Source organism: Coregonus clupeaformis, chromosome 8 (genome assembly GCF_020615455.1).
Source record: "Coregonus clupeaformis isolate EN_2021a chromosome 8, ASM2061545v1, whole genome shotgun sequence".
Taxonomy (NCBI): domain Eukaryota; kingdom Metazoa; phylum Chordata; class Actinopteri; order Salmoniformes; family Salmonidae; genus Coregonus; species Coregonus clupeaformis.
The window spans coordinates 54,386,847-54,412,572 of NC_059199.1; the positions used below are offsets into that span (position 1 = coordinate 54,386,847).

Here is a 25,726-nt window from a genome sequence, read left to right on the forward strand (position 1 = left end):
CCTAAGAAAATGGATGACTTGGTAAGAACTTTATTGGTCTGATGTTTTGGATTCAGGACAGTCAAGATGGATGCAGTCATACAGCTTCCCGTCAGTCCACAGTCTTATAGTCTTCAACGAACACTGTTGTAGAGTAGGTTCCTCTTACTGTATGTATGGTTGACACATTTGCATTGTTAAATGTTCCTACTCCAGTGTTCAGTGCAGAACATCTAGTTATACAGTATAATGGCTTTTGAGATTGGCTGTAGGTAAGTTTCAGCACTAGCCACAACATCCTAGACTATTCAGCGTTTACAATTCATTTAATCTACCATAGTGACTAATGTTTAAGGTCTTGACACAGGTACATATGATAGACCTTCGTAGTTTAATGACTTAACTGAACTTGTGTGAATAATACACAAACCATTTATAAGTCAGTGAAACCTGGTTACCGTAGGAATGTCAACAATCAAGTAGATTGACACCCTACATTTCTCATTCTATTAAATCAGCTTCCTATCTCAACCAAATAGATATTCATTCCAAATGAAGAAAAGTTAAAAGGTGTGTGAATTTGAAATGGAACTTCATTGTCATGTTATTTACTATAGGGAATAGGGTGCCTTTTCAGACACCCTAGATTTGATATAGCCTGTCAGGCCTGAATACATTAGTAAAAATAATATCTCAAATGGGAATCACATATTTATTTCAGTGGTGGATTCGCTTGGTCCTGACTGCTGGTATACACCAGTATGTGCAGATTACGTAAAATAATCACCACAGTACAAAAAAAGTGCAATGCATTAATAATTAATTGTGCCATTTGTCCATTTCCCTATGGTTAACCTATTTCTGCTGCATCAACTCGCTCGGTGTGCATTCATTTTTGCTTGTTTGTTTCTCCGTCAGACTTTTAATCAACTCTAGAGATGCAACGTTTACGAGTCGAGTCACCTAAAAACTACTCAAAAGCTGCTTTAAAAAAAGACATCTGACAATCATGTAGAACGTGTTGGTAGAGAATAACTGAATTACTGTATGAAGTATTATTACTTGACAAGAACACGTGTGTCTCTTTGGCATAGATGTGTAATCCCTTTGACCAGGTGATGTAGTGTCACAACGTGTGTCCTGAGAGAATCTGAGGAACAATTGGAAATGGCCTGTAACTGAAAAAACTATTTTTGCATCTGCTGTGCTCTGATTGGAGGAGCTTGCTGTCACTTGTGGACATAGGCCAATGGGGTGGCGTCTTAGGTCATGAGGAGGCGGTGCACTTGCTGCAGGTGCTGCTGTGATAGGACGAGACGGTGCACCTGCTCCTGGCCCTTGGCACATGGGATGGCCACGCGCCCTACGAACACCGTACCCCCCTGCTTCTCCTCCTTCGCCTGAAAGGACAAGAGAGAAAAGGAGGTCAAAGGACAACAAATACAGTCTGATGCCTAAACCAGATATCTGTTGCATTGTATGTGTTTGAGTGCCTATTAAGACTGATGTGTGTGTGTGTGTGTTACCTTGACGAAGGAGGAAATGGGGAAGGTGGCAAAGTCAGAGGAGATCTTCGCCCCAGGATGCTGAGAAACCACATGCTCTGACACTTCACCCTGAGGGAAAGAGATTTGTTGTTGTGTCCATTTCCATGATAGAGAGATTAGTGTACAAGTCTGTCTATGTGGTGTAGAGAAATACTATGATTATTACTAGGGTTGATCATATAAATTCAGGTCACCTTCAGTTTGTCCAGAGCGTTGCTCAGAGACTGCAGTCGAGCTGTCTGGTCCAGGAGCTGAGCACTCGCACTCACTGTAGGAGAGAAAGAGATAAGAAATCTAATATGTACCAACTCAAATACAAACGTACTGAAAAACACATAATATAAACGACGCTACACACTCAAAACCCTTCAGACACACACAAAGACCTGGTGTCTTCCTGTCACACAAAAACAAACACACCGACATCCCTCCCACCTGGAGTCTTCCCGGTGATGTCGACCACCTTAACGGCGGCGCTCATCTTGAGCAGGGTCCCCAGGAGCTGGTCTGTCTTCCTGTAGAGAGCCCCGTGGAGAGGCCCCTCAGCAGGGGGAGAGGAGGAGGCCTCTCTCAGAGGAAGCTTGGGGACATGGAGGGGAGGGAGGGAGGCTAGCTGGGCTCTCATCTTCTCTGCCTGGAGGAGAGAGAAGATATACAGAGACACAGTCATCAACACAGAGCTAACTACAGTCAGAAGTGTACATACATAAAGGAACTGACTACTTTCAATTAACTACTAATGATAAATAGACTGTTCAATGAACTACATCAAGAGAAGCATACAACAGACTTCAATGATCTGCAAAAATACAGTTCACATTACTGGTAACAAGAGAGAAAGAATGAATCCATATTTTGATTAGGACAGAATGGAGAAGATGGCACTAAAAGTGACACACACACGAGTCAGTTCCCTGCAGTGTTCTGACCTTGAGTCTGTTGTTCTCGTTCTTCAGGTGTTTGATGCCCAGTCTCTGTGTCTCCACCTGCTGACGGAGGAGAGGGGAGTCCACCACCTGCATCGGCCCAGACAGACCCCCTGCTCCTGGGGCAACACCCGCTGTAGAGGAGGAAGGGAGGGGGGCGGGAGGAGGAGAGAAGAGGGGGGGATAGGAGAGGGGAAGGAGGGGTTAGACATTTTGAAATGAAAACAGAACATATTTAGCAGATTATAAAACCCAAATCACAAAATGGCTTTAGGAATGGCCGATATTACGATAGTATCCTTTATCGAGGATGATTGACAGCCGTCGTCGATGGTGACGACATCTTGATGTGACAGACGATACCAAGCCTATTTCAACTTGACTGCCGCCGCGCAGTAAAGAGCAGAGTCACGTAGAGCCAGCAGGGGAATTGCATGGGTGACATTCTGAGAAAGTTGTCTATATTGCTATTGGCTATAGCCCATTTCAATAAATATGTTATATTTACAGAATGCAAGAGAACAATGTAGACAGAGCTAAGAGTTTCACCAAAGCAGCGCAAAATGTCCGGTCAGAAAATATATTTTTGTTTTTCTCTCTCTCGAATGTCAGATGATCTGGGACAATAGTCGACGTCTATTTTTATAGTGGACACTCTGGTATCTTATTGTTTTAAAAGCCTAATTTTCTATTTTCTCTCCATTTGATATGAATATGACTTGGCCTATTAAGGCACTCTTTCAGTTTAATGCATGCTGGATTTCTCCCACCGTGCTATTTCATGATCAAACAATGAATGAATCTTACGGAGTTCTAGCTCAGAAAGTTACGTTTTATTTGAATAACCTAAAAACATGGTAGGCCTAAGGTAATAATGAAAGAGATAGAACAAACAATAGCAAGATAGAAAAATCGAATGAGAAATTTGAACAAACCTTAGGCTACAGTTGAGCATAGCATTATAAGACAGACATTATGCACGAGAGGCCATTATCCTACTAATTTAAATATCATAAAACCAATATCTCTTTCCACTCACAGGTCCTGTCATCCCGTATACGGGTTGAAATGGAAGATTGTCATTGATATGCGCCTAAATTGGAACGCAGTGGCTGTACAGTAACATGCTATACATGATGTCAGAGCTCAGGTTCTCCGCTTCACAGCGCTGTGGGTTTGACAGACAGCCATTATAAAATTGAGCACCGCGTGATAAGAATTGGAACGCAGTGGCTGTACAGTAACATGCTATACATGATGTCAGAGCTCAGGTTCTCCGCTTCACAGCGCTGTGGGTTTTGACAGACAGCCGTTATAAACTTGAGCACCGCGTGATAAGAATTGGAACGCAGTGGCTGTACAGTAACATGCTATACATGATGTCAGAGCTCAGGTTCTCCGCTTCACAGCGCTGTGGGTTTTGACAGACAGCCGTTATAAAGCCGTTATAAACTTGAGCACCGCGTGAGAAGACGCCCCCATCCCTCCCGCTAATTGGGCTACTTTTGCACATTTGTTGTCTTGAGTGAAGGAAATGCTGTAAATCGTGAAGAGTCGATGTGTTCTGAAAGAGGAGACGTTCAAAATGATCATAAATACCGCTTTGATGTCATACAAGCAAACCACACACCCATGAGTCCAAATGTGCACTTTACATTCCCATATTTGAAAACTCATGTCATTTACCTTTTATTTTTATTTATTTAACCTTTATTTAACCAGGAAGGGCTCATTGAGATTTAAAATCTCTTTTTCAAGAGCGTCCTGGCCAAGATAGGCAGCACCAAGTCATTACAAAAAATTACAGACAGACAACATGAAAATAGCGATTATGATCGCTATGTTTGATGAACATTTGAATACACTCATGACTCCATTCTATGCCCACTAAAATGTCAATATGTTTGTCTGAAGTGCCTTTTGAAAACCTAACACTGTAAGATCATATTTTATAACTTAGCTAGCCATGTTGGCAATAGAATAAGCTTTCAAATGATGCCCACCTGACCCAGATTGTGATTTATAATGGAATGTTTTTGGATTGCGTAAACAACAGTAATGTGTGTGTGATGGTGGGGATGCAGGGCTGTGTTCCAAACAAGTGTGCTTACTTCAGTTCCTCAATGGCAAAGCTATGAGTTCAAAAAAGCACCTGATAGTTGAAGGCTCTTTCCTTGAGTCAAAGAAGTGCATTGAAATGACTTAGTAACTGTGCACAGTCTGGAGAGGTGTGTGGTCACTTGGAGACACCAGTTAGACCGCAATCGTTTTTTCTTATCTTGCACCTACTCCAAAATGTCAATGAATATTCGTATTATATTACTGAATGTAACAAGAGTATTTTCAGATTTCGTTATTTACAAGTGCTGTGAAAAGTACAGTAAATGTAAAACACATAAAATCAACAGTCTTGTATCAGGTGAACTGTTGCGTCCCTCACCTTTGGTCTGATAGTTTCCCCATAGTCTCCAAAGTGTTCCCTTTCAATTGCTACCATGTTCATGCATTTTATAGTTATTCTATTAGGAACATTTAAATGTGGCCCTATCCATATAGATACATTCCAGTTATGAAGTGTATTTCCCAATATTCTAATAAAGTGTTTAATGTCCTAAAGTTGCAGCTTTTAAAATGGGAACAATGATGAAAGTCAGAGCCTATGCTATTCTCAATCACAGCTTTATTTTGAATGACAAATTATTTAGGCCACAAGAAGTGAAATTGAACAAACAAGATGGAAAAACCGAACGAGAAGACAAAAAAAGGAACAATCTTGATATACTACCCAAACTTTAATGCTTATTTTTGGTTTTCCATTTTCAGAATGTTTGCTCCTATTGAATGTGACCCAGTAATTGCCCAATTATAGTAAATGATGTACAATGCACAACAACAATGGTTACTGTGACAACCTACACGGAGACGCTAAATAACTATTATAGCTTACCCTTTAATTTCTCCCAACCAGATCGAGCAGAGGGGCCCAACGCTGTGCTACGACGTGATCCAGGCCAACTTCTACAGCAGCAAGATGGCCGACGCCTACGGCCTTGACGTGCTGGACCTCCACTTCCAGTTCCGCTTCTCGCTTGAGCACCGCATGAAGGATGGGGTCCACTGGAACTCTCTGGCCCACCGACGCATCACCACCTTACTGCTGCAACATGCTGCAGAGGCCTGGGGAGTGTTGCTGCACTGTCCTGCCACTACTGTTGGTTAGTACACACACACTCACTGTAAATACATACACACTGGTACTCTGGCCCACTGATGCATCACATCCTTACTGCTGCTGCACAGGTCTGGGGGTTGGTGCTACAGTGTTCTCTCACTAATACATATTACACACACATCACCTGTCTGTTTGAATTTCACTGTTAGTTGAAAGAGACTGGTATTCTTCTCCCTGTAGAGCACATTGATCATTCAGAGCAGCAGCAGCTCAAAGCCTACACAAACACCATGGCCAAGAACACAGGTAAGTGGTGTCTTCCTCCTCACTTTATTGGTCATTACAGTAGTACCATGCCGCGTTATCGTAACGTTAAGGCCATTACATTACATTCCCTCAGTGCTACACAACTGGAGCTACCCACCAGAGCCTCATTGCAGGAGACCAGACCCCAGGATGATGAACCCGGGTCACTGCAGTGGTAAATAGGTTGCCTGCCTGCATGGTTCACTGACTGACTGACTGCCTGCCTGATTGCATGGTTCACTGACTGACTGCCTGCCTGATTGCATGGTTCACTGACTGCCTGCCTGATTGCATGGTTCACTGACTGACTGCCTGCCTGATTGCATGGTTCACTGACTGACTGCCTGCCTGATTGCATGCTTCACTTGCTGGCTGGCTGCCTGCCTGATTGCATGGTTCACTTGCTGGCTGGCTGCCTGCCTGACTGCATGGTTCACTTGCTGGCTGCCTGCCTGACTGCATGGTTCACTTGCTGACTGACTGGCTGCCTGCATGGTTCACTCGCTGACTGACTGGCTGCATGCATGGTTCACTCGCTGACTGACTGGCTGCCTGCATGGTTCACTCGCTGGCTGACTGACTGCATGGTTCACTCGCTGGCTGACTGACTGCATGGTTCACTCGCTGGCTGACTGCCTGGTTCGCTGGCTGACGGCCTGGTTCACTGCCTGACTGCCTGGTTCACTGCCTGACTGCCTGGTTCACTGGCTGACTGCATGGTTCACTGCCTGACTGCATGGTTCACTCACAGACTGACTGCCTGACTGCATGGTTCACTTGACTACTGTGGAGTTTAACCTGCATCTTCACCTAATGCCTCTTCAAAAAGGCTGCGGTCACTCACATAACCACGTGACTTGCCTCCTTCACACCTGTCCCTCTGCACAACACCTGAGTAACCACTAGAGGGCACTGCTGTGCGTGGCACAAATCATAGTTCATGTGATTTCTCCCACAGCTGCATAATGACTCATGACCACAGGTTCTGGGAGTGTTTGGATCCTAAGGAATCATTCAGTGAGTGGAGATAAATGTATGTGTACTGACCCTGCCATGTAATTCACTAGTTGCCTGGGAAACAGAGAGGTTTGGACACTCTGACGGCTACGAGCCTCAGGGAGAATATTTCACTCCCAATTCAGCAGGTATGACTCAGATATTTGTATAAAGACTTCCTAATACAGTTCTTGAGAAACCTTTTTGGGAAGAAAAATGTTGTATTCATTAAAGCAGCACTTAAAAAAATTAAACTTTCAGGAGTTGTCTTTCATAATTCTGTCATTTGCTCTATTGTGCATCCCAAACATGGGTGGTGCCTTACAAAAACTAAATTTCTAGAGGGCTGTGTAGTCTTTTGCTCTTGAAATAGTAGTTTTTTTAGATAATTTTTCTTTTTACTATTTTGAGGCTTTTTAAGTTGAAAGGCTATGAAATTCTGTTCTGTGTTTCCTATGTTCTGTCAATGTCAGTCTTTCTTAGTCTTTTCTTGCCACTGTGAGGGGGTTGGTTGTATGTTTAGGAACACTGGAGAATTGCCATGGCATACTGGAACATTTTTACATTTATACAATAAAATTACACTGATTTCATGTTTAGTTCTCATTGTGTCTCATCCTCTCCTCTTTGAGTGTGTTTTAGGTCAGGTCTAGGCATGGAAGGAATGTTACCTAACAAAATGGATGACTTGGTAAGAACTTTGTTAGTCTGATGTTTTGGATTCAGGACAGTCAAGATGGATGCAGTCCTACAGCTTCCCGTCAGTCCACAGTCTTATAGTCTTCAACGAACACTGTTGTTCCTCTTACTGTATGTATGGTTGACACATTTGCATTGTTAAATGTTCCTACTCCAGTGTTCAGTGCAGAACACCTAGTTATACAGTATAATGGCTTTTGAGATTGGCTGTAGGTAACTTTCAGCACTAGCCACAACATTCTAGGCTATTCAGCGTTTACAATTCATTTAATCTACCATAGTGACTAATGTTTAAGGTCTTGACACAGGTACATATGATAGACCTTCGTAGTTTAATGACTTAACTGAACTTGTGTGAATAATACACAAACCATTTATAAGTCAGTGAAACCTGGTTACCGTAGGAATGTCAACAATCAAGTAGATTGACACCCTACATTTCTCATTCTATTAAATCAGCTTCCTATCTCAACCAAATAGATATTCATTCCAAATGAAGAAAAGTTAAAGGTGTGTGAATTTGAAATGGAACTTCATTGTCATGTTATTTACTATAGGGAATAGGGTGCCTTTTCAGACACCCTAGATTTGATATAGCCTGTCAGGCCTGAATACATTAGTAAAAATAATATCTCAAATGGGAATCACATATTTATTTCAGTGGTGGATTCGCTTGGTCCTGACTGCTGGTATACACCAGTATGTGCAGATTACGTAAAATAATCACCACAGTACAAAAAAAGTGCAATGCATTAATAATTAATTGTGCCATTTGTCCATTTCCCTATGGTTAACCAATTTCTGCTGCATCAACTCGCTCGGTGTGCATTCATTTTTGCTTGTTTGTTTCTCCGTCAGACTTTTAATCAACTCTAGAGATGCAACGTTTACGAGTCGAGTCACCTAAAAACTACTCAAAAGCTGCTTTAAAAAAAGACATCTGACAATCATGTAGAACGTGTTGGTAGAGAATAACTGAATTACTGTATGAAGTATTATTACTTGACAAGAACACGTGTGTCTCTTTGGCATAGATGTGTAATCCCTTTGACCAGGTGATGTAGTGTCACAACGTGTGTCCTGAGAGAATCTGAGGAACAATTGGAAATGGCCTGTAACTGAAAAAACTATTTTTGCATCTGCTGTGCTCTGATTGGAGGAGCTTGCTGTCACTTGTGGACATGGGGTGGCGTCTTAGGTCATGAGGAGGCGGTGCACTTGCTGCAGGTGCTGCTGTGATAGGACGAGACGGTGCACCTGCTCCTGGCCCTTGGCACATGGGATGGCCACGCGCCCTACGAACACCGTACCCCCCTGCTTCTCCTCCTTCGCCTGAAAGGACAAGAGAGAAAAGGAGGTCAAAGGACAACAAATACAGTCTGATGCCTAAACCAGATATCTGTTGCATTGTATGTGTTTGAGTGCCTATTAAGACTGATGTGTGTGTGTGTGTGTTACCTTGACGAAGGAGGAAATGGGGAAGGTGGCAAAGTCAGAGGAGATCTTCGCCCCAGGATGCTGAGAAATCACATGCTCTGACACTTCACCCTGAGGGAAAGAGATTTGTTGTTGTGTCCATTTCCATGATAGAGAGATTAGAGTACAAGTCTGTCTATGTGGTGTAGAGAAATACTATGATTATTACTAGGGTTGATCATATAAATTCAGGTCACCTTCAGTTTGTCCAGAGCGTTGCTCAGAGACTGCAGTCGAGCTGTCTGGTCCAGGAGCTGAGCACTCGCACTCACTGTAGGAGAGAAAGAGATAAGAAATCTAATATATACCAACTCAAATACAAACGTACTGAAAAACACATAATATAAACGACGCTACACACTCAAAACCCTTCAGACACACACACACACACACACACACAGACCTGGTGTCTTCCTGTCACACAAAAACAAACACACCGACATCCCTCCCACCTGGAGTCTTCCCGGTGATGTCGACCACCTTAACGGCGGCGCTCATCTTGAGCAGGGTCCCCAGGAGCTGGTCTGTCTTCCTGTAGAGAGCCCCGTGGAGAGGCCCCTCAGCAGGGGGGAGAGGAGGAGGCCTCTCTCAGAGGAAGCTTGGGGACATGGAGGGGAGGGAGGGAGGCTAGCTGGGCTCTCATCTTCTCTGCCTGGAGGAGAGAGAAGATATACAGAGACACAGTCATCAACACAGAGCTAACTACAGTCAGAAGTGTACATACATAAAGGAACTGACTACTTTCAATTAACTACTAATGATAAATAGACTGTTCAATGAACTACATCAAGAGAAGCATACAACAGACTTCAATGATCTGCAAAAATACAGTTCACATTACTGGTAACAAGAGAGAAAGAATGAATCCATATTTTGATTAGGACAGAATGGAGAAGATGGCACTAAAAGTGACACACAGGAGTCAGTTCCCTGCAGTGTTCTGACCTTGAGTCTGTTGTTCTCGTTCTTCAGGTGTTTGATGCCCAGTCTCTGTGTCTCCACCTGCTGACGGAGGAGAGGGGAGTCCACCACCTGCATCGGCCCAGACAGACCCCCTGCTCCTGGGGGCAACACCCGCTGTAGAGGAGGAAGGGAGGGGGGCGGGAGGAGGAGAGAAGAGGGGGGATAGGAGAGGGAAGGAGGGGTTAGACATTTTGAAATGAAAACAGAACATATTTAGCAGATTATAAAACCCAAATCACAAAATGGCTTTAGGAATGGCCGATATTACGATAGTATCCTTTATCGAGGATGATTGACAGCCGTCGTCGATGGTGACGACATCTTGATGTGACAGACGATACCAAGCCTATTTCAACTTGACTGCCGCCGCGCAGTAAAGAGCAGAGTCACGTAGAGCCAGCAGGGAATTGCATGGGTGACATTCTGAGAAAGTTGTCTATATTGCTATTGGCTATAGCCCATTTCAATAAATATGTTATATTTACAGAATGCAAGAGAACAATGTAGACAGAGCTAAGAGTTTCACCAAAGCAGCGCAAAATGTCCGGTCAGAAAATATATTTTAGTTTTTTCTCTCTCTCGAATGTCAGATGATCCGGGACAATAGCCGACGTCTATTTTTATAGTGGACACTCTGGTATCTTATTGTTTTAAAAGCCTAATTTTCTATTTTCTCTCCATTTGATATGAATATGACTTGGCCTATTAAGGCACTCTTTCAGTTTAATGCATGCTGGATTTCCCCCACCGTGCTATTTCATGATCAAACAATGAATGAACCTTACGGAGTTCTAGCTCAGAAAGTTACGTTTTATTTGAATAACCTAAAAACATGGTAGGCCTAAGGTAATAATGAAAGAGATAGAACAAACAATAGCAAGATAGAAAAATCGAATGAGAAATTTGAACAAACCTTAGGCTACAGTTGAGCATAGCATTATAAGACAGACATTATGCACGAGAGGCCATTATCCTACTAATTTAAATATCATAAAACCAATATCTCTTTCCACTCACAGGTCCTGTCATCCCGTATACGGGTTGAAATGGAAGATTGTCATTGATATGCGCCTAAATTGGAACGCAGTGGCTGTACAGTAACATGCTATACATGATGTCAGAGCTCAGGTTCTCCGCTTCACAGCGCTGTGGGTTTGACAGACAGCCATTATAAAATTGAGCACCGCGTGATAAGAATTGGAACGCAGTGGCTGTACAGTAACATGCTATACATGATGTCAGAGCTCAGGTTCTCCGCTTCACAGCGCTGTGGGTTTTGACAGACAGCCGTTATAAACTTGAGCACCGCGTGATAAGAATTGGAACGCAGTGGCTGTACAGTAACATGCTATACATGATGTCAGAGCTCAGGTTCTCCGCTTCACAGCGCTGTGGGTTTTGACAGACAGCCGTTATAAAGCCGTTATAAACTTGAGCACCGCGTGAGAAGACGCCCCCCCATCCCTCCCGCTAATTGGGCTACTTTTGCACATTTGTTGTCTTGAGTGAAGGAAATGCTGTAAATCGTGAAGAGTCGATGTGTTCTGAAAGAGGAGACGTTCAAAATGATCATAAATACCGCTTTGATGTCATACAAGCAAACCACACACCCATGAGTCCAAATGTGCACTTTACATTCCCATATTTGAAAACTCATGTCATTTACCTTTTATTTTTATTTATTTAACCTTTATTTAACCAGGAAGGGCTCATTGAGATTTAAAATCTCTTTTTCAAGAGCGTCCTGGCCAAGATAGGCAGCACCAAGTCATTACAAAAAATTACAGACAGACAACATGAAAATAGCGATTATGATCGCTATGTTTGATGAACATTTGAATACACTCATGACTCCATTCTATGCCCACTAAAATGTCAATATGTTTGTCTGAAGTGCCTTTTGAAAACCTAACACTGTAAGATCATATTTTATAACTTAGCTAGCCATGTTGGCAATAGAATAAGCTTTCAAATGATGCCCACCTGACCCAGATTGTGATTTATAATGGAATGTTTTTTGGATTGCGTAAACAACAGTAATGTGTGTGATGGTGGGGATGCAGGGCTGTGTTCCAAACAAGTGTGCTTACTTCAGTTCCTCAATGGCAAAGCTATGAGTTCAAAAAAGCACCTGATAGTTGAAGGCTCTTTCCTTGAGTCAAAGAAGTGCATTGAAATGACTTAGTAACTGTGCACAGTCTGGAGAGGTGTGTGGTCACTTGGAGACACCAGTTAGACCGCAATCGTTTTTTCTTATCTTGCACCTACTCCAAAATGTCAATGAATATTCGTATTATATTACTGAATGTAACAAGAGTATTTTCAGATTTCGTTATTTACAAGTGCTGTGAAAAGTACAGTAAATGTAAAACACATAAAATCAACAGTCTTGTATCAGGTGAACTGTTGCGTCCCTCACCTTTGGTCTGATAGTTTCCCCATAGTCTCCAAAGTGTTCCCTTTCAATTGCTACCATGTTCATGCATTTTATAGTTATTCTATTAGGAACATTTAAATGTGGCCCTATCCATATAGATACATTCCAGTTATGAAGTGTATTTCCCAATATTCTAATAAAGTGTTTAATGTCCTAAAGTTGCAGCTTTTAAAATGGGAACAATGATGAAAGTCAGAGCCTATGCTATTCTCAATCACAGCTTTATTTTGAATGACAAATTATTTAGGCCACAAGAAGTGAAATTGAACAAACAAGATGGAAAAACCGAACGAGAAGACAAAAAAAGGAACAATCTTGATATACTACCCAAACTTTAATGCTTATTTTTGGTTTTCCATTTTCAGAATGTTTGCTCCTATTGAATGTGACCCAGTAATTGCCCAATTATAGTAAATGATGTACAATGCACAACAACAATGGTTACTGTGACAACCTACACGGAGACGCTAAAGAACTATTATAGCTTACCCTTTAATTTCTCCCAACCAGATCGAGCAGAGGGGCCCAACGCTGTGCTACGACGTGATCCAGGCCAACTTCTACAGCAGCAAGATGGCCGACGCCTACGGCCTTGACGTGCTGGACCTCCACTTCCAGTTCCGCTTCTCGCTCGAGCACCGCATGAAGGATGGGGTCCACTGGAACTCTCTGGCCCACCGACGCATCACCACCTTACTGCTGCAACATGCTGCAGAGGCCTGGGGAGTGTTGCTGCACTGTCCTGCCACTACTGTTGGTTAGTACACACACACACTCACTGTAAATACATACACACTGGTACTCTGGCCCACTGATGCATCACATCCTTACTGCTGCTGCACAGGTCTGGGGGTTGGTGCTACAGTGTTCTCTCACTAATACATATTACACACACATCACCTGTCTGTTTGAATTTCACTGTTAGTTGAAAGAGACTGGTATTCTTCTCCCTGTAGAGCACATTGATCATTCAGAGCAGCAGCAGCTCAAAGCCTACACAAACACCATGGCCAAGAACACAGGTAAGTGGTGTCTTCCTCCTCACTTTATTGGTCATTACAGTAGTACCATGCCGCGTTATCGTAACGTTAAGGCCATTACATTACATTCCCTCAGTGCTACACAACTGGAGCTACCCACCAGAGCCTCATTGCAGGAGACCAGACCCCAGGATGATGAACCCGGGTCACTGCAGTGGTAAATAGGTTGCCTGCCTGCATGGTTCACTGACTGACTGACTGCCTGCCTGATTGCATGGTTCACTGACTGACTGCCTGCCTGATTGCATGGTTCACTGACTGACTGCCTGCCTGATTGCATGGTTCACTGACTGCCTGCCTGATTGCATGGTTCACTGACTGACTGCCTGCCTGATTGCATGGTTCACTGACTGACTGCCTGCCTGATTGCATGCTTCACTTGCTGGCTGGCTGCCTGCCTGATTGCATGGTTCACTTGCTGGCTGGCTGCCTGCCTGACTGCATGGTTCACTTGCTGGCTGCCTGCCTGACTGCATGGTTCACTTGCTGACTGACTGGCTGCCTGCATGGTTCACTCGCTGACTGACTGGCTGCATGCATGGTTCACTCGCTGACTGACTGGCTGCCTGCATGGTTCACTCGCTGGCTGACTGACTGCATGGTTCACTCGCTGGCTGACTGACTGCATGGTTCACTCGCTGGCTGACTGACTGCATGGTTCACTCGCTGGCTGACTGCCTGGTTCGCTGGCTGACGGCCTGGTTCACTGCCTGACTGCCTGGTTCACTGCCTGACTGCCTGGTTCACTGGCTGACTGCATGGTTCACTGCCTGACTGCATGGTTCACTCACAGACTGACTGCCTGACTGCATGGTTCACTTGACTACTGTGGAGTTTAACCTGCATCTTCACCTAATGCCTCTTCAAAAAGGCTGCGGTCACTCACATAACCACGTGACTTGCCTCCTTCACACCTGTCCCTCTGCACAACACCTGAGTAACCACTAGAGGGCACTGCTGTGCGTGGCACAAATCATAGTTCATGTGATTTCTCCCACAGCTGCATAATGACTCATGACCACAGGTTCTGGGAGTGTTTGGATCCTAAGGAATCATTCAGTGAGTGGAGATAAATGTATGTGTACTGACCCTGCCATGTAATTCACTAGTTGCCTGGGAAACAGAGAGGTTTGGACACTCTGACGGCTACGAGCCTCAGGGAGAATATTTCACTCCCAATTCAGCAGGTATGACTCAGATATTTGTATAAAGACTTCCTAATACAGTTCTTGAGAAACCTTTTTGGGAAGAAAAATGTTGTATTCATTAAAGCAGCACTTAAAAAAATTAAACTTTCAGGAGTTGTCTTTCATAATTCTGTCATTTGCTCTATTGTGCATCCCAAACATGGGTGGTGCCTTACAAAACTAAATTTCTAGAGGGCTGTGTAGTCTTTTGCTCTTGAAATAGTAGTTTTTTTAGATAATTTTTCTTTTTACTATTTTGAGGCTTTTTAAGTTGAAAGGCTATGAAATTCTGTTCTGTGTTTCCTATGTTCTGTCAATGTCAGTCTTTCTTAGTCTTTTCTTGCCACTGTGAGGGGGTTGGTTGTATGTTTAGGAACACTGGAGAATTGCCATGGCATACTGGAACATTTTTACATTTATACAATAAAATTACACTGATTTCATGTTTAGTTCTCATTGTGTCTCATCCTCTCCTCTTTGAGTGTGTTTTAGGTCAGGTCTAGGCATGGAAGGAATGTTACCTAACAAAATGGATGACTTGGTAAGAACTTTATTAGTCTGATGTTTTGGATTCAGGACAGTCAAGATGGATGCAGTCCTACAGCTTCCCGTCAGTCCACAGTCTTATAGTCTTCAACGAACACTGTTGTTCCTCTTACTGTATGTATGGTTGACACATTTGCATTGTTAAATGTTCCTACTCCAGTGTTCAGTGCAGAACACCTAGTTATACAGTATAATGGCTTTTGAGATTGGCTGTAGGTAACTTTCAGCACTAGCCACAACATTCTAGGCTATTCAGCGTTTACAATTCATTTAATCTACCATAGTGACTAATGTTTAAGGTCTTGACACAGGTACATATGATAGACCTTCGTAGTTTAATGACTTAACTGAACTTGTGTGAATAATACACAAACCATTTATAAGTCAGTGAAACCTGGTTACCGTAGGAATGTCAACAATCAAGTAGATTGACACCCTACATTTCTCATTCTATTAAATCAGCTTCCTATCTCAACCAAATAGATATTCATTCCAAATGAAGAAAAGTTAAAGGTGTGTGAATTTGAAATGGAACTTCATTGTCATGTTATTTACTATAGGGAATAGGGTGCCTTTTCAGACACCCTAGATTTGATATAGCCTGTCAGGCCTGAATACATTAGTAAAAATAATATCTCAAATGGGAATCACATATTTATTTCAGTGGTGGATTCGCTTGGTCCTGACTGCTGGTATACACCAGTATGTGCAGATTACGTAAAATAATCACCACAGTACAAAAAAAGTGCAATGCATTAATAATTAATTGTGCCATTTGTCCATTTCCCTATGGTTAACCAATTTCTGCTGCATCAACTCGCTCGGTGTGCATTCATTTTTGCTTGTTTGTTTCTCCGTCAGACTTTTAATCAACTCTAGAGATGCAACGTTTACGAAGTCGAGTCACCTAAAAACTACTCAAAAGCTGCTTTAAAAAAAGACATCTGACAATCATGTAGAACGTGTTGGTAGAGAATAACTGAATTACTGTATGAAGTATTATTACTTGACAAGAACACGTGTGTCTCTTTGGCATAGATGTGTAATCCCTTTGACCAGGTGATGTAGTGTCACAACGTGTGTCCTGAGAGAATCTGAGGAACAATTGGAAATGGCCTGTAACTGAAAAAACTATTTTTGCATCTGCTGTGCTCTGATTGGAGGAGCTTGCTGTCACTTGTGGACATGGGGTGGCGTCTTAGGTCATGAGGAGGCGGTGCACTTGCTGCAGGTGCTGCTGTGATAGGACGAGACGGTGCACCTGCTCCTGGCCCTTGGCACATGGGATGGCCACGCGCCCTACGAACACCGTACCCCCCTGCTTCTCCTCCTTCGCCTGAAAGGACAAGAGAGAAAAGGAGGTCAAAGGACAACAAATACAGTCTGATGCCTAAACCAGATATCTGTTGCATTGTATGTGTTTGAGTGCCTATTAAGACTGATGTGTGTGTGTGTGTGTTACCTTGACGAAGGAGGAAATGGGGAAGGTGGCAAAGTCAGAGGAGATCTTCGCCCCAGGATGCTGAGAAACCACATGCTCTGACACTTCACCCTGAGGGAAAGAGATTTGTTGTTGTGTCCATTTCCATGATAGAGAGATTAGAGTACAAGTCTGTCTATGTGGTGTAGAGAAATACTATGATTATTACTAGGGTTGATCATATAAATTCAGGTCACCTTCAGTTTGTCCAGAGCGTTGCTCAGAGACTGCAGTCGAGCTGTCTGGTCCAGGAGCTGAGCACTCGCACTCACTGTAGGAGAGAAAGAGATAAGAAATCTAATATATACCAACTCAAATACAAACGTACTGAAAAACACATAATATAAACGACGCTACACACTCAAAACCCTTCAGACACACACACACACACACACACACAGACCTGGTGTCTTCCTGTCACACAAAAACAAACACACCGACATCCCTCCCACCTGGAGTCTTCCCGGTGATGTCGACCACCTTAACGGCGGCGCTCATCTTGAGCAGGGTCCCCAGGAGCTGGTCTGTCTTCCTGTAGAGAGCCCCGTGGAGAGGCCCCTCAGCAGGGGGAGAGGAGGAGGCCTCTCTCAGAGGAAGCTTGGGGACATGGAGGGGAGGGAGGGAGGCTAGCTGGGCTCTCATCTTCTCTGCCTGGAGGAGAGAGAAGATATACAGAGACACAGTCATCAACACAGAGCTAACTACAGTCAGAAGTGTACATACATAAAGGAACTGACTACTTTCAATTAACTACTAATGATAAATAGACTGTTCAATGAACTACATCAAGAGAAGCATACAACAGACTTCAATGATCTGCAAAAATACAGTTCTCATTACTGGTAACAAGAGAGAAAGAATGAATCCATATTTTGATTAGGACAGAATAGAGAAGATGGCACTAAAAGTGACACACAGGAGTCAGTTCCCTGCAGTGTTCTGACCTTGAGTCTGTTGTTCTCGTTCTTCAGGTGTTTGATGCCCAGTCTCTGTGTCTCCACCTGCTGACGGAGGAGAGGGGAGTCCACCACCTGCATCGGCCCAGACAGACCCCCTGCTCCTGGGGCAACACCCGCTGTAGAGGAGGAAGGGAGGGGGGCGGGAGGAGGAGAGAAGAGGGGGGGATAGGAGAGGGGAAGGAGGGGTTAGACATTTTGAAATGAAAACAGAACATATTTAGCAGATTATAAAACCCAAATCACAAAATGGCTTTAGGAATGGCCGATATTACGATAGTATCCTTTATCGAGGATGATTGACAGCCGTCGTCGATGGTGACGACATCTTGATGTGACAGACGATACCAAGCCTATTTCAACTTGACTGCCGCCGCGCAGTAAAGAGCAGAGTCACGTAGAGCCAGCAGGGAATTGCATGGGTGACATTCTGAGAAAGTTGTCTATATTGCTATTGGCTATAGCCCATTTCAATAAATATGTTATATTTACAGAATGCAAGAGAACAATGTAGACAGAGCTAAGAGTTTCACCAAAGCAGCGCAAAATGTCCGGTCAGAAAATATATTTTTGTTTTTTCTCTCTCTCGAATGTCAGATGATCTGGGACAATAGTCGACGTCTATTTTTATAGTGGACACTCTGGTATCTTATTGTTTTAAAAGCCTAATTTTCTATTTTCTCTCCATTTGATATGAATATGACTTGGCCTATTAAGGCACTCTTTCAGTTTAATGCATGCTGGATTTCTCCCACCGTGCTATTTCATGATCAAACAATGAATGAATCTTACGGAGTTCTAGCTCAGAAAGTTACGTTTTATTTGAATAACCTAAAAACATGGTAGGCCTAAGGTAATAATGAAAGAGATAGAACAAACAATAGCAAGATAGAAAAATCGAATGAGAAATTTGAACAAACCTTAGGCTACAGTTGAGCATAGCATTATAAGACAGACATTATGCACGAGAGGCCATTATCCTACTAATTTAAATATCATAAAACCAATATCTCTTTCCACTCACAGGTCCTGTCATCCCGTATACGGGTTGAAATGGAAGATTGTCATTGATATGCGCCTAAATTGGAACGCAGTGGCTGTACAGTAACATGCTATACATGATGTCAGAGCTTAGGTTCTCCGCTTCACAGCGCTGTGGGTTTGACAGACAGCCATTATAAAATTGAGCACCGCGTGATAAGAATTGGAACGCAGTGGCTGTACAGTAACATGCTATACATGATGTCAGAGCTCAGGTTCTCCGCTTCACAGCGCTGTGGGTTTTGACAGACAGCCGTTATAAACTTGAGCACCGCGTGATAAGAATTGGAACGCGGTGGCTGTACAGTAACATGCTATACATGATGTCAGAGCTCAGGTTCTCCGCTTCACAGCGCTGTGGGTTTTGACAGACAGCCGTTATAAAGCCGTTATAAACTTGAGCACCGCGTGAGAAGACGCCCCCATCCCTCCCGCTAATTGGGCTACTTTTGCACATTTGTTGTCTTGAGTGAAGGAAATGCTGTAAATCGTGAAGAGTCGATGTGTTCTGAAAGAGGAGACGTTCAAAATGATCATAAATACCGCTTTGATGTCATACAAGCAAACCACACACCCATGAGTCCAAATGTGCACTTTACATTCCCATATTTGAAAACTCATGTCATTTACCTTTTATTTTTATTTATTTAACCTTTATTTAACCAGGAAGGGCTCCCTGAGATTTAAAATCTCTTTTTCAAGAGCGTCCTGGCCAAGATAGGCAGCACCAAGTCATTACAAAAAATTACAGACAGACAACATGAAAATAGCGATTATGACCGCTATGTTTGATGAACATTTGAATACACTCATGACTCCATTCTATGCCCACTAAAATGTCAATATGTTTGTCTGAAGTGCCTTTTGAAAACCTAACACTGTAAGATCATATTTTATAACTTAGCTAGCCATGTTGGCAATAGAATAAGCTTTCAAATGATGCCCACCTGACCCAGATTGTGATTTATAATGGAATGTTTTTGGATTGCGTAAACAACAGTAATGTGTGTGATGGTGGGGATGCAGGGCTGTGTTCCAAACAAGTGTGCTTACTTCAGTTCCTCAATGGCAAAGCTATGAGTTCAAAAAAGCACCTGATAGTTGAAGGCTCTTTCCTTGAGTCAAAGAAGTGCATTGAAATGACTTAGTAACTGTGCACAGTCTGGAGAGGTGTGTGGTCACTTGGAGACACCAGTTAGACCGCAATCGTTTTTTCTTATCTTGCACCTACTCCAAAATGTCAATGAATATTCGTATTATATTACTGAATGTAACAAGAGTATTTTCAGATTTCGTTATTTACAAGTGCTGTGAAAAGTACAGTAAATGTAAAACACATAAAATCAACAGTCTTGTATCAGGTGAACTGTTGCGTCCCTCACCTTTGGTCTGATAGTTTCCCCATAATCTCCAAAGTGTTCCCTTTCAATTGCTACCATGTTCATGCATATGCTTTTTATAGTTATTCTATTAGGAACATTTAAATGTGGCCCTATCCATATAGATACATTCCAGTTATGAAGTGTATTTCCCAATATTCTAATAAAGTGTTTAATGTCCTAAAGTTGCTGCTTTTAAAATGGGAACAATGATGAAAGTCAGAGTCTATGCTATTCTCAATCACAGCTTTATTTTGAATGACAAATTATTTAGGCCACAAGAAGTGAAATTGAACAAACAAGATGGAAAAACCGAACGAGAAGACAAAAAAAAAAAAATTAGGCTACAGCTGAGCAAAGCTTATGAAAGAAACAATGCGTAGGCTATAGTTGGCCTAGGCCTATTTCCATATTTTTCTAGCAATGTGCAACCTTACCTACAACGTATAGTCTGGTAGCCTAGGCCTAATAAGAGAGGAGGATGAGGCAAAAATGTATAATTATAACCAGTTCTGAGGACAGAAGAGTTGCTTGCTCTGCAGCCCATGATGATTTACAACCCATTACCCGACTGTTGACTGTGTGTTGTTGACTGTGTGTCACTCGCTCCATTTGCGTGCTTCGACACACACAGACAGGTAGGGATGTAATGATTCACTGATACACATAGGTCCCAGGTTAAAATGTCTAAGATATGAGTTAAATTGGTCCACAGGAACCAAACCGTTCCAGATGTAGCATGCATCATTCAGAAAATGTATTCAAACGTTATGAATCGCCAGTTCACTTTTTTTGTTTGTTGCTAAAATGTCTTTCTTCCTCCCTTCTAAAAATACACTACATGACCAAAGGTATGTGGACACCTGCTCGTCGAACATCTCATTCTAAAATCATGGGCATTAATATGGAGTTGGTCTCCCCTTTGCTGCTATAACAGCCTCCACTCTTCTGGGAAGGCTTTCCACTAGATGTTGGAATATTGCTGCGGGGACTTGCTTCCATTCAGCCACCAGAACATTAGTGCACTGATGTTGGGCGATAAGGCCTGGCTCGCGGTTCCAATTCATCCCAAAGGTGTTTGATGGGGTTGAGGTCAGGGCTCTGTGCAGGCCAGTCAAGTTCTTCCATACCGATCGACAAACCATTTCTGTATGGACCTCGCTTTGTGCACGGGGGCATTGTCATGCTGAAACAGGAAAGGGACTTCCCCAAACTGTTGCCACAAAGTTGGAAGCACAGAATCGTCTACAATGTCATTGTATGCTGTAGCGTTAAGAATTCCCTTCACTGGAACTAAGGGGCCTAGCCCGAACCATGAAAAACAGTCCCAAACTATTATTCCTCCTCCACCAAACTTTACAGTTGGCACTATGTATTCGGGCAGGTAGCGTTCTCCTGGCATCTGCCAAACCCAGATTCATCCATCACACTGCCAGATGGTGAAGCGTGATTCATCACTCCAGAGAATGCGTTTCCACTGCTACAGAGTCCAATGGCGGCGAGCTTTACACCACTCCAGCCGACGCTTGGCATTGCGCATGGTGATCTTAGGCTTGTGTGCTGCTGCTCAGCCACGGAAACCAATTTCATGAAGCTCCCGACAAACAGTTATTGCGCTGACGTTGCTTCCAGAGGCAGTTTGGAACTCGGTAGTAAGTGTTGTAACCGAGGACAGACCATTTTTACGCGCTACGCACTTTAGCACTCGACAGCCCCGTTCTGTGAGCTTGTGTGCCCTACCTCTTCGCGGCTGAACCGTTGTTGCTCCTAGACAATAACAGCACTTACAGTTGACCAGTTGATCCACTAATTTGAAGGGGTGTCCACATACCTTTGTATATATAGTGTACCTCTCATCTTATACCTCTCACCTTCAGTGTCGAACTAAGAAAATACCTCTCACCTTCAGTGTCGAACTAAGAAAATATCTCTCACCTTCAGTGTCGAACTAAGCATGTAATTGTGTTGACAGTCATTGATTTACAAGTCATTTTGCATCAACCCCAGGCAAGCAATATCAGTAGCCTAGTCAAACTGCGCTGTGCGCAGCTTCGGACGCTGACCAACAAAAGGTAGGCCTATTCCTGATCTTGCACAAGTGCGCATCACCTTCAGCATTTAAATGTTTGTCAAATAGCTTGCGCAAAATTATGCTTTATTAGTTGAGCGACAACCAATGTAATTTGGTAGGTTATTTTTATCAAATGCGCTGTTGAAAATTGTGTTTTACCGGAATAAAAGTAGCCTAAGCTACCGTCAGAGACAACTCATCTGGCTCACATGCTGATCAGGGGCGCTTACATTACATTTCATTTTAATTGTTCAGGTTCACCATCACCAATAGTTTTTGTAGTTTTGCTTGAAACAAATAAGTATATTTTAGGGTAAAGTTTATCATTTCATAACGAGGACAGTATTCACCAAGTCTGTCAAAACTTAAACTGTCTAAACCATTCGATTATGAGATGGGGTGAAATCCAAAGTTGTGCTCTATATTCATTGGCTATATTATACCACATTTTAAAATATAAAATGTTGATACATTACTAGCTCTAACACTTTTAATCTGCAAAAAGGACAAATGAATTAGCGGGTGATGGTGGTTTCAGATCAAAAGTGTGGGGGTCAAAAAGCTAACATTCCCCCCCCCCCCTAACTGATAGTGGGGTGGTAGATGCCCAGTTTCCCTTATGGCTTAGCTCATGTACCTACATACACCATAGACATATAGATAATTCACACAAACATCAGCTCAGACAGATCCAGCTCAGAGAGGCCCAGCACATGAGCTCCATCAGAAGCAGATTTGAATTTAGAATGGAAAGTTTGTGTGTATGCAACAAATGTTAGTGCATCGAATTGTACCGCATCGTACCAAATCGCATTTAGTCATTTGCATCACTTGTTCCTCTAATCAAACCGAATCGCACCGAATCGTTTCAAACTAAAACATAAATCGTTCATGTATCGTATCGGAGCCACTGTATCTAGATACGTATCGAATCGTCTTGAAAGGGAAAGATGCACATCCCTACAGACAGGCCTACACATCTCTTTCGTGCCACAGCTCCTCCATAAAAATATATGCACACATGACTGTAAGTCGCTTTGGATAAAAGCGTCTGCTAAATGGCATATTATTATTATTATTATTATGATTATTATTAGAAAGGAATAAGTTAGGCTGCTCGAAAAAGTTTAGCTCCAATAATTAGCTCTTGTCAAGGTTGCATGCAAGGTTGCCCTGGCGGTCTTTTTAAAAACATTTGACATGATGATTTAAATTTTGGGGGGGATGGCCTCTAGGAGGCGATAACATCGTCTATCGGGCGATTTTACAAGTACAAATTCACGACAAAAGTTGATTTCAACTAACCCTACATGGATTTTTACATCATCTTCTGAAACAGTTTCATCGGAATATGAGTGCATAGTATGAGTGATTGTATAATGTGAGAGGTATAAGGTGTGTTATAAAGGCGTGTGAGGTGAGGTATCAAAAGACTCACCTCCGGTGGTTCCCGTGACGATGGATGCGATCCCAGAGGCAGGCGAGGCCCTGAGGCCCTCGATGGTCACCTTTGATTGGTTGGAGAGACGCTGATTCAGCGCCGCCTTCTCTGCCTCCAGCTGGTCGATGTCTGCCTGCAGGGCGTCCATGGTCTCCTCAAACTCCCTGGGTTGGGGAGGGAGAAATGGATGGAGGGATGGAGAGTGAAAAGAAAGGTAGGTTATATACAAATATTTGATCGATGTAATACTAATACATTTACTACGTGAATTAAAAATGATGTCTACTCTCCTGGCTCTACAGCAGGCCACGATACAAAACACTTCTATTAGGTGAACATATCCCATCTCTCCACCAAACAGACTATCTACCATCTTCACCTCTACTGCTCTTTTACGTCTCCCATATGTGGATCTGAAAGGCACTAGGATAGGAGAACGCAAAATTCATTGTAAACACAACTATACACAGACAGAAGTGTCCTGATTCTACAACATCCTTCCCTAATAGTCCCACAGCCACCAGGTTTCCCCAGACTTACTTCTCCTTCTTCTTGAGCAGGGCCAGGGTCTCATCCAGTCTGGTCTGGATCTTCTCCACGCGTTCGTCTGCGTCTTTAGTGGACGTATCCAGCTTCTTCTCTAGCAGGCTGAGACGGACGTGGGCCTCACTCAACTCCTCTCCCTGGGGTTGAGAGACAGGGAGTCGGGAGAGAGATGGAGAGTGAGCGAGAGAGTGAGGGGGTTAATGTGAGAGATGATGAGTGTATGTGCATGTGAGGGGGAAAATGTGTGTGTATAAGAAAAAGGATGAGAGAGAAAGGAGAGAGAGAGAGAGACATGTCCTTACCTTGATCTTTAGGGACTTCTTGAGCTCCTTGATGACGGTGTCTCTGTCCTCCAGTTTGACTCCCAGACCCTCTGAATCAGTGATCTCTGCCCTGAGGGCCGCCGCACGAGCCTCTACCGGGGGAGTCTATGCAGGGAGGGGGGAAGTGAGGGGGAGAGAGTGATGGGGGAGAAACAAGAAGAGGGGAGGAATTGTGAATGTCAATTCAATGAGGGGCACACATGTTACAGACGTAGCATTCTTAGTTTTGAAAGGCTAGAAAATGAGAAAACATTTATTCTCCAGCCGTACCTTACATTTACGTCATTTAGCAGACGCTCTTATCCAGAGCGACTTACAGTTAGTGAGTGCATACATATTTTTAATTTTTTTCATACTGGCCCCCCGTGGGAATCGAACCCACAACCCTGGCATTGCAAACGCCATGCTCTACCAACTGAGCTACATCCCTGTACAGTGGGGAAAAAAAGTATTTAGTCAGCCACCAATTGTGCAAGTTCTCCCACTTAAAAAGATGAGAGAGGCCTGTAATTTTCATCATAGGTACACGTCAACTATGACAGACAAATTGAGAAAAAAAAATCCAGAAAATCAAATTGTAGTATTTTTAATGAATTTATTTGCAAATATGGTGGAAAATAAGTATTTGGTCACCTACAAACAAGCAAGATTTCTGGCTCTCACAGACCTGTAACTTCTTCTTTAAGAGGCTCCTCTGTCCTCCACTCGTTACCTGTATTAATGGCACCTGTTTGAACTTGTTATCAGTATAAAAGACACCTGTCCACAACCTCAAACAGTCACACTCCAAACTCCACTATGGCCAAGACCAAAGAGCTGTCAAAGGACACCAGAAACAAAATTGTAAACCTGCACCAGGCTGGGAAGACTGAATCTGCAATAGGTAAGCAGCTTGGTTTGAAGAAATCAACTGTGGGAGCAATTATTAGGAAATGGAAGACATACAAGACCACTGATAATCTCCCTCGATCTGGGGCTCCATGCAAGATCTCACCCTGTGGGGTCAAAATGATCACAAGAACGGTGAGCAAAAATCCCAGAACCACACAGGGGGACCTAGTGAATGACCTGCAGAGAGCTGGGACCAAAGTAACAAAGCCTACCATCAGTAACACACTACGCCGCCAGGGACTCAAATCCTGCAGTGCCAGACGTGTCCCCCTGCTTAAGCCAGTACATGTCCAGGCCCGTCTGAAGTTTGCTAGAGTGCATTTG

The 25,726-nt window shown here is 43.1% G+C and overlaps 5 protein-coding genes across 11 annotated transcripts in view; 2 read left to right on the forward strand and 3 right to left on the reverse strand.

Annotated features, from left to right (window-relative positions):
• Positions 1-14: 14 nt before the first annotated feature.
• On the reverse strand, positions 15-5,478 carry LOC121571309 (dynactin subunit 1-like). Of its 2 annotated transcripts, none has more exons than XM_045222085.1 (6): positions 5,400-5,478; positions 2,456-2,586; positions 1,962-2,160; positions 1,721-1,794; positions 1,506-1,595; positions 15-1,379 (listed from the first exon to the last, which is right to left on the reverse strand). In XM_045222085.1, exons 2-6 carry the CDS (start codon positions 2,546-2,548, stop codon positions 1,242-1,244), a joined length of 594 nt encoding a protein of 197 aa, XP_045078020.1. In that variant the 5' UTR covers positions 2,549-2,586; positions 5,400-5,478; the 3' UTR covers positions 15-1,241. The 2 variants fall into 2 exon arrangements, with proteins under 2 accessions (XP_045078020.1, XP_041738648.2); XM_041882714.2 differs by lacking the exon at positions 5,400-5,478 and adding an exon at positions 3,388-3,407.
• On the forward strand, positions 5,406-7,519 carry LOC121571310 (PC-esterase domain-containing protein 1B-like). The gene is made up of 4 exons (XM_041882715.1): positions 5,406-5,667; positions 5,865-5,930; positions 6,025-6,105; positions 6,998-7,519. Exons 1-4 carry the CDS (start codon positions 5,484-5,486, stop codon positions 7,096-7,098), a joined length of 432 nt encoding a protein of 143 aa, XP_041738649.1. The 5' UTR covers positions 5,406-5,483; the 3' UTR covers positions 7,099-7,519.
• A 744-nt stretch (positions 7,520-8,263) lies between these two features.
• On the reverse strand, positions 8,264-10,161 carry LOC121571312 (dynactin subunit 1-like). Its single transcript, XM_041882717.2, has 5 exons — positions 10,047-10,161; positions 9,554-9,753; positions 9,299-9,372; positions 9,084-9,173; positions 8,264-8,957 (listed from the first exon to the last, which is right to left on the reverse strand). The coding sequence occupies exons 2-5, from the start codon at positions 9,597-9,599 to the stop codon at positions 8,820-8,822; spliced, it is 348 nt and encodes a 115-aa protein (XP_041738651.2). The 5' UTR covers positions 9,600-9,753; positions 10,047-10,161; the 3' UTR covers positions 8,264-8,819.
• Positions 10,162-12,996: 2,835 nt separating this feature from the next.
• On the forward strand, positions 12,997-14,789 carry LOC121571311 (PC-esterase domain-containing protein 1B-like). Its single transcript, XM_041882716.2, has 4 exons — positions 12,997-13,258; positions 13,458-13,523; positions 13,618-13,698; positions 14,651-14,789. The coding sequence occupies exons 1-4, from the start codon at positions 13,075-13,077 to the stop codon at positions 14,749-14,751; spliced, it is 432 nt and encodes a 143-aa protein (XP_041738650.1). The 5' UTR covers positions 12,997-13,074; the 3' UTR covers positions 14,752-14,789.
• A 1,387-nt stretch (positions 14,790-16,176) lies between these two features.
• The window catches only part of LOC121571307 (dynactin subunit 1), a 30,942-nt gene continuing 21,392 nt past the window's right edge, over positions 16,177-25,726 (reverse strand). For all 6 annotated transcript variants that reach the window (XM_045222087.1, XM_041882708.2, XM_045222086.1 and 3 more), the window contains 8 exons: positions 24,491-24,616; positions 24,183-24,325; positions 23,640-23,806; positions 17,699-17,829; positions 17,207-17,405; positions 16,952-17,025; positions 16,737-16,826; positions 16,177-16,610 (listed from right to left, as the gene is read on the reverse strand). In XM_045222087.1, the coding sequence (XP_045078022.1) occupies positions 16,473-16,610; positions 16,737-16,826; positions 16,952-17,025; positions 17,207-17,405; positions 17,699-17,829; positions 23,640-23,806; positions 24,183-24,325; positions 24,491-24,616 (1,068 nt within the window). In that variant the 3' untranslated portion in view covers positions 16,177-16,472. The remainder of the gene's footprint in view (positions 16,611-16,736; positions 16,827-16,951; positions 17,026-17,206; positions 17,406-17,698; positions 17,830-23,639; positions 23,807-24,182; positions 24,326-24,490; positions 24,617-25,726) is intronic.

Coding starts and splice junctions, on each gene's coding strand:
- LOC121571311 (XM_041882716.2), top strand. CDS start 13,075: ATGGCCGACGCCTACGGCCTTGACGTGCTGGACCTCCACTTCCAGTTC. Junction 13,524..13,617: donor CACCATGGCCAAGAACACAG/GTAAGTGGTGTC, acceptor ACATTCCCTCAG/TGCTACACAACTGGAGCTAC. Junction 13,699..14,650: donor GAACCCGGGTCACTGCAGTG/GTAAATAGGTTG, acceptor GTAATTCACTAG/TTGCCTGGGAAACAGAGAGG.
- LOC121571310 (XM_041882715.1), top strand. CDS start 5,484: ATGGCCGACGCCTACGGCCTTGACGTGCTGGACCTCCACTTCCAGTTC. Junction 5,668..5,864: donor CTGTCCTGCCACTACTGTTG/GTTAGTACACAC, acceptor TTCTCCCTGTAG/AGCACATTGATCATTCAGAG. Junction 6,106..6,997: donor GAACCCGGGTCACTGCAGTG/GTAAATAGGTTG, acceptor GTAATTCACTAG/TTGCCTGGGAAACAGAGAGG.
- LOC121571309 (XM_045222085.1), bottom strand. CDS start 2,548: ATGCAGGTGGTGGACTCCCCTCTCCTCCGTCAGCAGGTGGAGACACAG. Junction 2,161..2,455: donor ACGAGAACAACAGACTCAAG/GTCAGAACACTG, acceptor TCTCTCCTCCAG/GCAGAGAAGATGAGAGCCCA. Junction 1,596..1,720: donor ACGCTCTGGACAAACTGAAG/GTGACCTGAATT, acceptor TCTTTCCCTCAG/GGTGAAGTGTCAGAGCATGT.
- LOC121571312 (XM_041882717.2), bottom strand. CDS start 9,599: ATGAGCGCCGCCGTTAAGGTGGTCGACATCACCGGGAAGACTCCAG. Junction 9,373..9,553: donor CATCACCGGGAAGACTCCAG/GTGGGAGGGATG, acceptor TCTCTCCTACAG/TGAGTGCGAGTGCTCAGCTC. Junction 8,958..9,083: donor CCATTTCCTCCTTCGTCAAG/GTAACACACACA, acceptor TTGTCCTTTCAG/GCGAAGGAGGAGAAGCAGGG.